Genomic DNA, 15,053 nt, shown 5'->3' with positions numbered 1-15,053 from the left:
TAATTCTTGATTAATTAATCAAAATAATTATTAATTAAAATGATTATTATAAACTATAAAGTCATTAACCAAAAAGACATTAATGAATATTAAATTATTCAAAATTAAGATGTTACTAAATATCTAATATTGTCATTAGTCAATAAGTAAGATTTATATTGTTAATATATATGATGACATCAGTTAAATAAGACCCCTTATCTATAAGAAAGAGTGATGATTAAAATCATTTCATTCTCTCTATAAAATAAAAGATTGAACTTACATAAAAAAAAATGCATTTAATAATTAAGTTTTGTTTAGAGGTGTTTCCAAGTAATGATCTAAATTTTAAGACTAAATGTAATCAAATAAATTTTAAATAAACAAAAAATACTTGTTAGTTCAAATAAGTGAGATATGAAACTTTTTTTAAACAAAAAAAAAATATAGAAACTCCAAATTTGCCTTATTTACTACAGTATCTCACAAATATGAAAAACTAAGAATGAAAAATATTTTAATAATAAAATAACACTTAGAAAAAAACATTGAGAAAAATGTTAATTAAGAAAAGTGTTAATTATTCTAAACTCTCCTAGAAAAAATGATAATGATAAACTTAGTTACACTCCAATTATCGGCGGAATTATTAAATATATTATAAATATGATATCCTAATCTTTTATTTATTTTTTATTTAATTCATTATTTGCATTTCTGATAAGATATGTGACACCAATAGAGATCAAGACACATCTCCAAACTTAGTTATGATGATGAGGAATGAAGAATGAAGAAACCTTGCGGAGTAAGCCAGATCTGAAATATCTGTATTGTGAATGTGTTCCACAAAAAGAATGCTTTTAGCCTGATAAATTCTCTTCTGAGAGAATAAAGATAGTTCTTAATTTCAGAGAAAACTTAATTATAAAATACAGTCCTTTATTTACTATAAATACAACAAGTAAATTCTAATTTATGTAGATAAATATTGGAGCTACTTCTACCATGGTACTATGTTGCTTTTGCAGTTCATCATCTGATACCTATACTCACGCAGCTTCAAACTTGGTTGCTTCTAGTAATCTTGAGCAGACCATTCAACAAATAATTGATATGGGGGGTGGCAACTGGGATAAGGAAACTGTCACTCGAGCTTTTCGAGCTGCTTACAACAATCCTGAGCGAGCTGTAGATTACTTATATTCAGTATGCCCTTGAACTTGTTAATTTTAGTTTCTTTTGGCATGTGAGATATTGATATATGTATTAACATTGTAGGGAATTCCAGAAACAACAGAAGTTGCAGTCCCTGTGCCTCACTTTCCTACAAGTCAGGTTGCCTTGGAAGGGACTGGAATGGGCACAATTTCTAATGCTTCTTCTATTGGAGCACCCAATTCATCTCCACTGAACTTGTTTCCACAGGTAGCATTCTCAGTTTCTTCCTTTGTCCTCTATATTTTTTTTTCTGTTTATTGCATGGTTAAGATGTAACAGGAAGCAGTTTCTGGTGGTGGCAACGATGGACTTGGTTTTCTTGTTTTTCTCAGAAGCAACCAACAGGTTTTGATTACTCTTCATTCATCCTATTTGGAAACTTATATTTGTCACGATTACATTGGAAAATCGACAAAGTTAAAACTGAAAGTTATTTTTTTCGTTTGGTATAAGATTTGTTCTGCATCATGATTATTTTGAGACTTTAAAAACATATAAAAATGAAAATCATTTAAGTAGGGTCCCTGCTGTGATGCTGGCACAATTTATTTTTAATGGGTTCTTTGTGAATTTGGCTTTCAGTTCCAAGCATTACGCACTATGGTTCAATCAAATCCACAAATTTTACAGGTGTGTTTTTGATAATCTGTTTTGCAAAAATGCTTATTTGGATGGGTTTTGGGTTGGTAGATCATATCTTCTTTCTGTTTGCAGCCCATGCTTCGAAGCAAAATCCACAACTGTTAAGACTTATACAAGAGCATCACACAGAGTTTCTTCAACTGCTTAATGAGCCTAGCGACGTTTCTGAAGGGTCAGTATTTTATGACTAACGCTACAATTGAATTTGATATATGCATTCCTTTTTGTAGCTTACTGCAAATGATCAATAGGGGAAGATCTCATAGTTTTTTATGTATCCAAAGATCAGTGAACTCAAAAACTTTATGTGTCTGGATTTTGATCTAAATCCGGATCCAGATGAGAAATATCCAATAATTTTTTAACTAAGATCTATTTTCAAAGATGGTCTCAACTGAATCCTTTGACAAAAAAAAAGTGTTCCAACTTGGAAAGATAATGACACCTTTTGGAGAATCCTATTTGGAATCTTTTATGGTTATCTATGTTGCTATTGCTAATGGTTTATTAGTAAACTAAATTCTCAGCGATATGCTCGACCTTGCCGATCAGGAAATGCCTCATTCTATCAGTGTCACACCAGTAGAGCAGGAAGCAATTGCACGTGTATGGATAATTTATTTTCTCTTTAATCTCTTGATTCATATTTTTCACAAATTTGTCGTGTTGTACTATTGAGGTGGTCTCCATTTGCAGCTTGAGGCAATGGGATTTGACAGAGCCGTTGTAATTGGCTGTTAACTATTTGTTAGAGCAAATGGAAGACTACGAGGATTGAATGGTAAATCATTTTCCTGAATTCTCTAGTCTCACATGTTTGCTCACCAATTTTTAAATAAACTAAATAAGGTATATGCTAAAGACAAAAATGGGCTCATTTTTTTTTTACCTTATGACTGCTTGAAGTCTTGAACAACTGCTTTGTAAATATGTTGCCATATTCGAAGTAAATTGCTGCACCTATTTGTTCTATGATGGGTACAGACAAAATATAATTTTATTGTATGACAAATCTTGAGATATTCTATATCTTAATAACTGTTTTTACAACTTTAACAATAGATGGATCAGGATTATTTGAGATATTTGAATGTTTTAAAGTGATTTGCATCTAAGCATTCGAATTGTCTTACGTCTACACTTACATATCTAAACATTCAAGTTTTAGGTTTAAATTTGTTAAACTTGCATGCCATTTATTTGAAATCTAAGTTTTCAAATTATCTCAAGGTTAATAGTTTCACTTGCAGTAAATTTACAAACTAATCTTGGAAATGTTTCATGATTCTGGAACTCACCTTCATAATTCAGTCAGCTAAAACATGAATGCATCATGCATACACAACATACATTTTAATAGAATCAGATTATAATTATTTGAATTTGGGGTTATATTTGGATTATAAATTTAAATCTTGTTTGATTAAAAAATTGATTATTTAAAATGAATGATTAAATATTTATTTAATATTTGATAAAATAAATAAAATACAATAGATTTATAGAAAATCTTCACTGGGACTATTTAAAAAGAAATAGATAGATAATATGATAAAAAAAAAATTAAATCATCCCCACATTTATTATATGGTAAAATTTGGAATGAAAACTTTATCTATAATAACCAAAACAACTGGTTAATTTTAATTTTGTAAGCCATTTTTTTAAATTATTCAAGGAAGTGCACAAACATCTTTTCTTGTAACTTGTGTTATTTGTAAGTTGAACGCATTTTGAGCATTACTTCTTAATATTTTGAATTAAAAAGTTTGATTTAAATAAACTTTTAAATTATTTAAATTTTTATATTTATAAAGATAAAATTTTACAAATTTATAAATAATTATTATAAGATTTAGAAAAAAGTGAATTTACTTTTATAAATTTAAAAAAATATATTATAATTATTTATTTGAATAAATGAATTAGGTTATTGATTTTGTAAATATGATTAGTTTATTTATGATTATTTTAATTAATTTATACTTAATTATATATATATATATAAATAATAATAATAATATATAACTAATATTTATTACTTATTCCATTCTTTCTTTAAAGTATACACTATTTCATGTTCACAAATAATTATTGAAGTGATAACTGAAAAATAAAATACAAAAATTATTAATATAAATAAATCATAATGGCATAAAGGTAGGTATATGAATATTTGAGATATCCCAAAAGAGGACTCATCTAAAAAATAACTCACCTAACTTACACTTTACAAAAATAATTTTTTTCAAATAAATCTGACCATTTTACTCTTACATTTTTTTCTTTTTCTTTTCCCATCATTCTCTCATTTCTTCTTTCTCTCATCTCCTCCGGTCGACGGTTGCTCTCCCTTCCCTCCCCTCGCTTTCCCGGTTTCCTCCCCGAATTCCCTACTCTTGACGATCGCCAAGCAACGCCGAAGGACGTTTCCCTGCGAGCCCCGACTCCATCAGCTCGATGGACCACGAGACCATGCATGCAACTGTAGCAAGGCGACTGTAGCAGCTCGCCGGACCACGAGAACACGCATGCAACGGTAGGAAGGCGAATGTAGCAGCTGATACGAAAGATGAGTTACACAAGTCAGGTGAAGGACCATGGTGTCGAACAGGTTGCTTCACTAGAAGGCAATGTAGCCGTCGAGATAAAAGTTACACTAGTAAAAAAGGTGTTTTTAACAGCGAAATTTTACGGCGGTATTTAAAACCCTAGTTAATATTTTATTTTTAACTGTGGTATATAAAACCACCTTTAAAAGTCTTACATTTAACTACGGTATATAAAACCGCCTTTAAAAGTCTTACATTTAACTGTGGTATATAAAAACCGTAGTTAAAAGTCTTATCTTTAACTACGGTTTTTTATACCGTAGCTAAAGTTTTATCTCTAAACGTATATGGATCCACATTTAAAAGTCTTATATTATTATAAATCATAAAAAAATATTAATAAATTTTAATTTTTATTATTTTAAAAATTGATTGAGATAAGTTTTAAAAGAGAATATTAGATAAGTTAATTAAAATATATATACTTGTAAAATATTATTTGATCAAACATTAATTCAATAAAAGACGAAATAATAAAATATTATATTGAGACTTCATATTTATATATAATTTTATATAGTACCCACTTGATTTAGTTTATAAATAATTTTAAAAATAATATTAAATCTTATTAATATTTTTCTCTCAAATAAATTTCAAAAATATAGAAAACTATTTTTTTTTATTTACATTATTAAAATATGTTTAATGAATATTTGATATTGTCAAGACTATTTTTTTTTATTAATTAATAGAGATAAATTGCTATCAAATATTTATTTAAAATTTTTGTTGTATTGTTTTTTAAACTTATACTCTAATTATATTCCTAAAATAATGTAATATATATATATATATTAACAAATATTAAGACTTTTAAACCGTAATGTTTATTACAAGTATATACTAGTATATTTATTAACTAAAATGAAATATTGAAAATATATATATATATATTATATTATATTATGATGAAAGAGAATGAAAGAGTGTAAGAATGATTTGAAGTTGAAAAAAATAAAGAGTATGAGGAAAATAAAAAAGAAAAGAGAGAAAGTTATTTAGTTTTTTCAACCACTCTCCTATGTATATATAATTTTTTTTTTTTTTGTATAAAAGTAAGTTAAAAATAAATATTAATTTAATTTTAAAAAGCTAAATAAGATTATTTCTATGCATTATCTTAGAAATTTAATTAAAATATAAGTTTAAAGAAGTGACTGAGTCAATAATTAAATATTATTATATATTAAAATATTAACCTATTATATCGGTTAAATTTAAATTAAATTTAGTTTCATAATTTTATATACATTTAGTTTATAAATAATACTAAAAATAATATTAAATCTTATTAATATTTTTTTCTTTCACTAATTTAATAGACTAATTTATCATTAATTATTTTATAAAATAAAATTCAAAATAATTAAAAAATCTAGTTTATAAGTTTATATTTATATATAACAAATGTCTTATACAAATAATTTTTCATGTGAATCACAATTATATAATTTAATCATATTTACAAATAATATATCTAAATTTCAAATGATATAATATATATATATAATATATATATATATATATTATATATATATATATATATAATATTCATATATTTTAATTGAAGATAACTCTCTATCATTTTAGTCAAAATTTATATCTAAATTACTTTTATAAAATTATATATATATATATATAAACTCTTTATCATTTTTGTGTAAACTTTATAATTTGATATATATATTATGATAAACTCTTTATCAAATAAATTCTAAAAATATGGAAGACTAGTCATTTTTTTCTAATTTACCTTCCTAAAATATTTTAATGAAGATTTGATCATTTCAAAGACTATTTTCTTATTGATTAATGGAGATAAATTGTCATCAATTATTTATTTAGCATTTTTGTTATATTTGTTTTTGAATTTAGTTTAAACTCAAAGGTATTTGAAATTGTTATTTGTTTAATTATTAATAATAATTTTTTTATTTTAATTTATAAATTATAAATTATAAAATATAATAAAAATATTTTTGGTTTTTAATTAATGAAAAATAAAAAAATAAAAACTAATTAAGAAAGTGTGTGAAAGTATTTTTTATTTTATTTCTAATTTATGTTTGGATACATATTTAGGATTGTTAATATTCTGGTAATCATCAATTAATAAAAACGACGAAAAAATATAAATTTTTTAGTACGAGAATATAAATATTTTTAAAAAAACTTATTGTATATAAAATTTATAATTATATATCAGTTTTAATTAATATTAGTGTTTATTTTTTATAATATTTGTACTTTATAAAATAAAATAAAATTTGTAATTTTTAAATATGAATAAAAAAATATAATAATTTAATTAAAAAATGAAACACATATAATATCTTTGAATTATATAATATGTAAATTTATAAATATAATTGAGAATTATTGTATTTAATATTATGTAATTTTTAATTATATAAAATAATAAAAATATTATGAAATTAAGGGTTATTTATTCCACTTCATCCAGTACTCCATTTTCTTCTCCACGGTTTCTTTTTCCTCTTTCTGTGGAGCTTCAACCTACTCACTATTTAAATTCCCTATTCTCTTTTTGCTCATTATCTACATTCCCTATTATCTTTCTAGCGATTGAAGAAGATTTTTTCGTAGGTTCACCGTCTCCCTAGTACATTTGAAGAAGATTTCTGAAAGTATAGTACTTTTGTTTCATCGTCCTCCATCTTGTAGATAATGATTATTTGTAAGTTTGTAAAGATGCATTTATTAAGTTGTGTTATGGTGTATTAATAGAAGCATGACAGAAATTTTGTCATTGAATATAATTAACTTTATTTATGAATTTTAGGTTATCAAAATATGGTTGTCATTGATATAAATTTGAAAAAACTAATGAATATTTTAAATTCATTTCCTTATTTTTCTCCATGATTTTATTTAAGTGATCTCTTTTGGAAGTCCAATATAAGACAAGGACAAATAGATGGAACAATAAAATTTCTTTGAGGAAAATTTGCATGTTAGTATGAATTCTCTCTTCCAATTAATTTATCATATGTAATTTATATCAATTTATTTAATATAGGAAATATTTTACTTAGTTTTTGCTTGTTAAAAGAGAGTAAAAAAAGTATAATTTGTTCCTAATTGATAAGTTTGTATTTGAATCTTTTATAGGTCGGGAAGGAGAAGGAAGAAAATGAAGAGAAGTTGTTTCAAATTTTGAAATTTGATCATTTTTATTGATATAATAATGTTTATTTTGTATGACTTTAAATACTATATAATTATATTTTGAAGTAATTATATTTAGATATAATTATATTTTTAGATAATATTATAATATAAAAATGGAGTGTTAATTATATAATATTATTTTGAATGATTTTTATTGTTGTCAATGTACTATTAACTACACTTATAACTATAGCTATTTTTAAACCGTAATTAGAGACAATTATTTGTGGTAAAAATATTGTTTTTATATATAGCCAACTAACTATTAACTTATGAACACTATTAATTGTGATATTTAAACAAAAGTTAAAGACTATTACTTACGGGAAAAATATCGCATTTATATATAGCCAATTAAATATTAACTACGGTTTTTGTACCGCCTTTATAGCCACTATTAACTGCGGTTTTTAAACCGCAGTTAGAAACTATTACTTGCGGTGAAAATCCCACCTTTATAAGTAAATAATTTACTACGATTTTAGGAACAGCAGTTAGAGACTATTAATTGCGGTCTTATAAACTACAGTTAGAGACTATTAACTGTGGTCTTATAAACCGCAGTTAGAGACTATTAACTGTGGTCTTATAAACCGCAGTTAAAGACTATTAACTGCAGTTTTATAAATCGCAGTTAAAGGCTAGTATCTGCGGTAAATTTACCGCCCTTAATTGTCAAAATCTTTTTAACGACGGAACTATTAACGGCGGTTGACTACGGTAATTTTACCGCCGTAATTGTCTTTTAGCAGCGGTAAATTATGCAATAACGGCGGTAAAAACCGCCCTTAAATGTTACTTTTTTTACTATTGTTAGTTTGCGTCCAGCGCAAGATGAAGGTAAAATATAGTTTGCGTCGTCGACATAATTTAAAACAAAGTAGTTGTAATACTTATTCATGTATGTCATATAAGGTGACCTCGATTCCAAGCAACTGTTTTATGTTTTTTACATTGTAGGCAGTAATAAATACCACTATACTACAACTACTTTGTTATATATTACGTGGAGGCTAACTATACATTGCGTGGTAAATTTGTGTATGTGGTGAGGAAGAGAATCAAATTGAGCCTTGAATAGACTATCTTCATTATTTTTCAAGAACATTTTGTCACCCACAAGTTAGTTACAAATTTGCGATTGATAACTGCTATAATGAGTTCTATTGAATCTCTAAATAGGTTATTATTGAATTATTGTATTGTGTTGCAGCTGCTATGATTTTTGCGATTTATGAGGAAAATAAGGACGAAGATGGCTTTCTTTACATGACTTATAGTGGCAAGAACAAATTTGGGTTGTTTTAGAACTAAAAGGAAGAAGAGACGAATTGTGAATATATTTTTACTCATTTGAAATGTTTTGTTTTTAGTCTATTTTAATTTGCTTAATGTGAAGATGGAATTTGTTGATATGATATAGAGGAGAGTATTTATGAAACTTCTTCAATTTTGTTTTTGACAAGTTTGTGGTGTGATTAAATTAATTTAGAAATGATGGTTTGTTTGATGTTGGTTAATTAGATTAAATCTAAATAAAAAAAATCTCCCAATAACTTGAATCTAATAGGAAAAAGGAATTTGAACATAAACTTTATTATTAATAAGGGAAACAATATGTTTTCTCCTACAATACAAATGAACCCAAAATGGAAGAAGTTATAGATATAATAGATGAACAATTCTAAACAAATGGTTTATCTACGACTCTTCCATGTTTACTGAAAATTCTTGATAAAATATCGTCAGTCAAACAGATCTTTAAATCCACTGCAAATAAAAAAAGGGAATATATTATTAGGAATGAAACTAAAAATCATGAAAAATTACAATAATCATATCACATATCTACATTCTAAAAAATTTTGGTTATCAATTTTGGAGTAGACATTATCAAAGAAAACGAATATATTATCAAAGAATAAGACATCCAGAGGGAAACATCCAATGTTGTTTGGAATTAAATTAAGAACCTTTAATAACCATATTCACTTTATAATCTCATAATATAAGTGTCAAATGTTATTCTCCCATCTCAAACATTTGGTGAAGAGATTTCTTCGAAAAAGAGAAAAAGAAATTGAATGGAGAATTAACACTTTGCATCGACGTAAACAACACTTACGCAAATTATGCACTTTGTGTCGACGCAAAGTACAGTTTGCGAATGTAATATATACATATTCAGTCACATTCAGAATGGACACAATTAATTTGCGTTCCATGAAGAATGCAATTTGTGTGGGGACGTAATATACAGAAAGATTCTTACACATTCAGTCAGAATAATAACCATTAATACTCATTCAAACCACATTCAAACCATTTAAAAAATATTCACCTAAAACCCTAAAACCTATCATACTTAGAATGCAAGCGGGGAAAAAATAAAAACTCACCTAAATATGCAAGCGGTGAATGGGGAATGGTGAATGGTGAATGGTAAATGCGGGGAAGGGTCCGGCGTTGCTTGGTGATCGTCGGGAAATTATAGAGGTTAGTAGCGGGGAGAGAAGTGGGGAAGCATCCGGGGATGCTGTTGGAGTCGGGGCTCGCGGGGAAGCATCCGGTGATGCTGCTGGAGTCGGGGCTCGCGGGGAGGGATGGGAAGCGCAATGATCCCGGAGGAAAAGAGAGAAAGAAGTGAAGAGAAAATGAGGGAGAAAAAAAACATAAATAAAAAATATATATTAAAGGTAAAATGGTCAAATTTTTTGAAAATAATTTTAGTTTTATCAATTGTTTTTGGGATAAGTTATTTTTTAAATAAGATCTATTTTCATGTTCATTTTATCAAATTTTCCTATTTGAGAGGTTCTATCCAGTGATGAGGGGATAATTTCGGATTGACATTCTAGTTTTGTTCAATATTAGGTTTTTTTTTTAATAAAAAAAATATTATTAATTTAACTTTAAGTTTTCCTTTGTTTAATGTAAGAATTGAATTTAAATTTTATTATTAAGATAGAAATAAAAAGGTTAAATGTTAGTTCTTCTTTCAAGCCAGTGTGAACTTATTTGAGCTAACTTAGACTTGGAAATATATATATTTTTTTTTTTATAATTTGTAAGGATCTTTAACCTTAACTCGAAACACTTTTTACAAATATATAAAATATTTTTAAATACACTTTAGCAAACATAACAAACATTATAAACAGGATGAAATCAAAATAAAAAATAATTAAAAGAAAATTATTGTATTAAATATATATTAATAATCAAATCTTTTATATGATAAGATAACAAAGTAACTTAATGAGAAATATAAAATAACTAATTTTACAGATTAATTGCTGACCAATTTTTTTCCAAATAAATCTAATTTTTAATTTTTATGTTAAATTCTTATATATATTTTTAATATAGTGTATTTGAATAATTGATTATAATGATGTAAATTCTATAAAAACTAATTAGTTGTTATCTTATTATTTTATAATAAAATAAAAATATACTTTTACTTATATTTTTTTATCGAAAAATATGAACGTTGAAAATACTCTAAAACTTGTAATATGAGTATTGAATATAGTTAATAAGAAAAAAAGTAAATAAAATTTAAATTTAACAAAACTGAAATGTAGTTAGAATTGTATATTATGGCACCACCCCGCACTATGGTCAGGTCACTCGTGTATTGAATATGACTGTTTCTTTTTTACATGTCATTTGTCCTTTTAATGTATATATTTTAAAATTAATAATAATAATTAATTTGTTTGGAAAAACAATAAAATTTGTAATTAATGATAGAGAAATGATTAGGTGAGGGAATTTGGTAAAAGAATTTGGTGAGGGAATGACTTGGCATAATCTTATTCGCTGAAAAAATTAAATAATTTCTCTTTTTTCTCTCTTTCCTCCCACTTTTACATTTTCCAACCAATGAAGGTGATGTCAATTCATTCCCTCACCAAATTCCCTCTCTATCACTCCTCTTAATGATATTAATAATAAATGAATTTAAGAAACTAATATATTTAATTATATATTTTTGGTTTAATTAACTTTAAATAATGTAAATAAAATCGCAATTTATATATGCGTCACAACTGCACACTCCCCGCTTACATCACTCCCCCACACTTGGATATTACTAATACTTGTAATGTATTAAATTAATTTTAATCATAACTTAACTCTTCTGGACATTTATTCAATCATCCTTAACTTATCCGACACACAATCATACATTTTTAGCTATTATCAAAACCCAAAAGCTAAGAATTGGGGAAAGGATTGGGCTAAGAGACACCAATACATATGGATGAAAACTTAGTGCAAAAGTAGAAATATTTTAAAATTAAAATTTTGTTTAGTTTTACTATATGATAGTTTTCAAATATAAATTATAATGTATTCAATTAAAATATATGTTTAAACAAAGTTAAAAATAATACTAAACCAAAATAGATTTAAATTAAATGCAAAAAGGGATTAAATAAGCTTGTGCCCAAAGTGAATTATACACAACTTTTGGTGCATTCTTAGTTTCACCTATAAAAACAGTCTTCACCCTATTTCTGGATACTCTACTTATTCTATATATATGTCACATGTTTTATATTATTTTAAGTGAAGTGGTCTATTCATTTGTTAAAACTTGTCAATGTTGTATATAAAAATGTCGATGATTAATTGAGTTTGTAATATGTCATACTTATATTTCAGCAATGTTTAGGGAACATAAACATCATTTAGGTTTTTAATAATGTATATTAGAACTTAGAATATTCTTTCTAATATTTAAAAATTAGAATGCATTATACTTTCCTTTACTTGTGCTTCCCCCAATTATTTCTTATTTCTTGATACTCTACTTATGCTATATAACTATATTGTAAGTCTTTATTATATTGATAAATAAGGTTTGTAATATATTAAATATTATAATTCTAGAGAGTGTAAAAAAATCATTTTAATGTTTTAGAAAATAATAAAATTGGTACTCCTTGGGATACATAACCCTTATTTTTTTTCATTTAAAATTAATTTTTGAAAAAATAAATGGTCAGTTATGTTCCTTGGGATACATAACCCTTATTTAATAATTAAAATAATAATAATTAGATAATTGTCTTATACAAAAACAATAAATTAATAAAACAATAAATAAATAAATAAAAACATTGTTTTCATTAAAAAAATGGACTTAAACTATTAAAAAATTGACTGAAATACAACCCAAACTAATGTTAGTTAAAGTTTTTTATTTGCTGCAATTAAACTTTAGTTTAACACAAACTAATGTTAGTTAAGTTTTTTCATTTGTTTCTATTCAAATTGGTTGGTTTTATTTTTAAAAATATATTGTTAATTAATTGACTATCTATAACAAAATTAATAAACAATAAAATTAATTCAATTTAAGTTCATTAAGTAGGTTGAAAAAGTAATTAAAGAAGAAAGATAAATCATTTTTATAATTAAGTTAAGATTGAACTGAAATAAAATTTATAATAATAAGACATTTTTGAAATATAACATCATAATAATCATAAATCATGCAATCCCATTAAATAATTCTTGATTAATTAATCAAAAGAATAATTAATTAAAATTATTATTATAAACTATAAAGTCGATCATTAACTAAAAAGACATCAACATATATCAAATTATCCAAAATTAAATACTAAATATCTAATATTGTCATTAGTCAATAAGAAATAGTAAGATTTACATTGTTAAATATATATAGTGACATCACTTATAGATAAGACCTTATTTATAAGAAAGAGTGATGATTAAAATCATTTCAATTCCCTCTATAAAATAGAGGATTGAACCTACATCATAAAAATGCATTTAATAATTAAGTTTTGTTAAAGTGTTTCATAAATTTGTTTCCTAGTAATTATCTAAATTTTAAGACTACATGTAATCAAATAAATTGTAAATAAACAAAATAATTAATGTTGGTTAGTTCTATAAAGTGAGATATAAAACTTTTTCCAAACAAAAGAAAAAAGAAGAGACTTAAAATTTGCCATTCTTATGCAATATCTCAAAAAATATAAAAACTCATAATTAAAAATATTTTAATGGAAAAACAATAGTTGATAAAACCTTGAGGAAAGATTTAATTATTTGAAACTCCTTTGCAAACATTAGAAAGATAATAGTAAACTTAGTTACATTTCAGCCATTTTCAAAATTTTACTGAAAGACTTCTTAAATATACTTTCTTGTTTTATTACTAGAAGCCTAAAAAATTAGTACATAGTAATTGGCTGAGAGATGCATACACGACAGAATCAATAGCAATCAAATTAAATAAGATTTTATTTCGAGAGAAATTCCAAAATAAAAAATTTATTTTTATTACATATATACTCATTTTTTGAATTGGACTTGTCAAACAAAAATAACTTTGAAGTTGGGAAGCATACAAAATCTTAGAACCACTATTTCAAGAAGTTAGGAATATTGATATAACAAGATTAAAAAGTTTTCCTAGAGATATTGTCTAACCAACTATCATTTTTTTGTTTGTACGCGTAAAACCAAATAACATAAGAGGGACAAAAGATCTACCAAAGAACTGCCAACATTTTATAAAAGTTTTTTCACTCATCCTTAATTTTCTATGTTCAATGTTTGTTTAACAAAAAAAAATGAGTTGTATTTATATGAAGGAAGAAAACATTGTCAATTTCTTCATAAATGCAATAAATGTACATAATTTCTTGGAAATTTTCATGATTCTAGAACATACTCTCATAATTCAGTCAAGTAAAAATCATGAATGATGCAAACCATGCATTTTAAGAGTGTAAATAATTAGTATTATTTGAATTTGGGATTATTTGAATAAAATTTGAATTCTAAATTTAAAATTTTGTTTGATGAAAAAATTGATTATTTAAAATAAATAAATAAATAAATAAATATTTATTTTATATTTAATTTGAAAATAATAAAATAGATAGATAGATAAATATAAAATCAAAGGACTATTTAAAAAAATAACAGATTTGATAATGTGATAAAAAAATATTTTAATTAAATTTAAATAATCTTCATATTTATTATAAAGTATAATTGGAATGAAAACTTTCTCAATGGTAACCAAACACAAATTATCATTATTTATTTTAATTTTGTAAAACAATATTTTAAAATTATCTTATGATCGAATGGACAACATATTACTGTGTTGGACAATATTAAATAATTATCTAACATTATGGAACACATTTTAGTTGAGCTATTTGTAAGTTTAGAGGACATTTTAATCCATCAATTTTGTTAATATCTAACCAAAGTTTTATGTAGATAAACTTTTAAACGAGTTAAATTCTTATAACTTAAAATTTATAATTATAAAATTTTATGAGTTTATAAAAATTGTTGATTATTCGATTTTATAAAAAACAATAAAGTAAATTTATATTT

General features: G+C 24.8%; 1 protein-coding gene across 1 annotated transcript; it reads left to right on the top strand.

Annotated features, from left to right (window-relative positions):
- Positions 1-1,019: 1,019 nt before the first annotated feature.
- On the top strand, positions 1,020-2,586 carry LOC124928677 (ubiquitin receptor RAD23b-like). Its single transcript, XM_047468932.1, has 7 exons — positions 1,020-1,191; positions 1,264-1,410; positions 1,483-1,548; positions 1,786-1,837; positions 1,918-2,017; positions 2,373-2,451; positions 2,542-2,586. The coding sequence occupies exons 1-7, from the start codon at positions 1,099-1,101 to the stop codon at positions 2,584-2,586; spliced, it is 582 nt and encodes a 193-aa protein (XP_047324888.1). The 5' UTR covers positions 1,020-1,098.
- The last annotated feature ends 12,467 nt before the right edge of the window (positions 2,587-15,053 follow it).

The sequence above is a fragment of the Impatiens glandulifera genome, chromosome 1, assembly GCF_907164915.1.
Source record: "Impatiens glandulifera chromosome 1, dImpGla2.1, whole genome shotgun sequence".
Taxonomy (NCBI): Eukaryota; Viridiplantae; Streptophyta; class Magnoliopsida; order Ericales; family Balsaminaceae; genus Impatiens; species Impatiens glandulifera.
The sequence above is the reverse complement of the archived record's forward strand: the minus strand, read 5'-3'. Positions and strand labels throughout refer to the sequence as shown.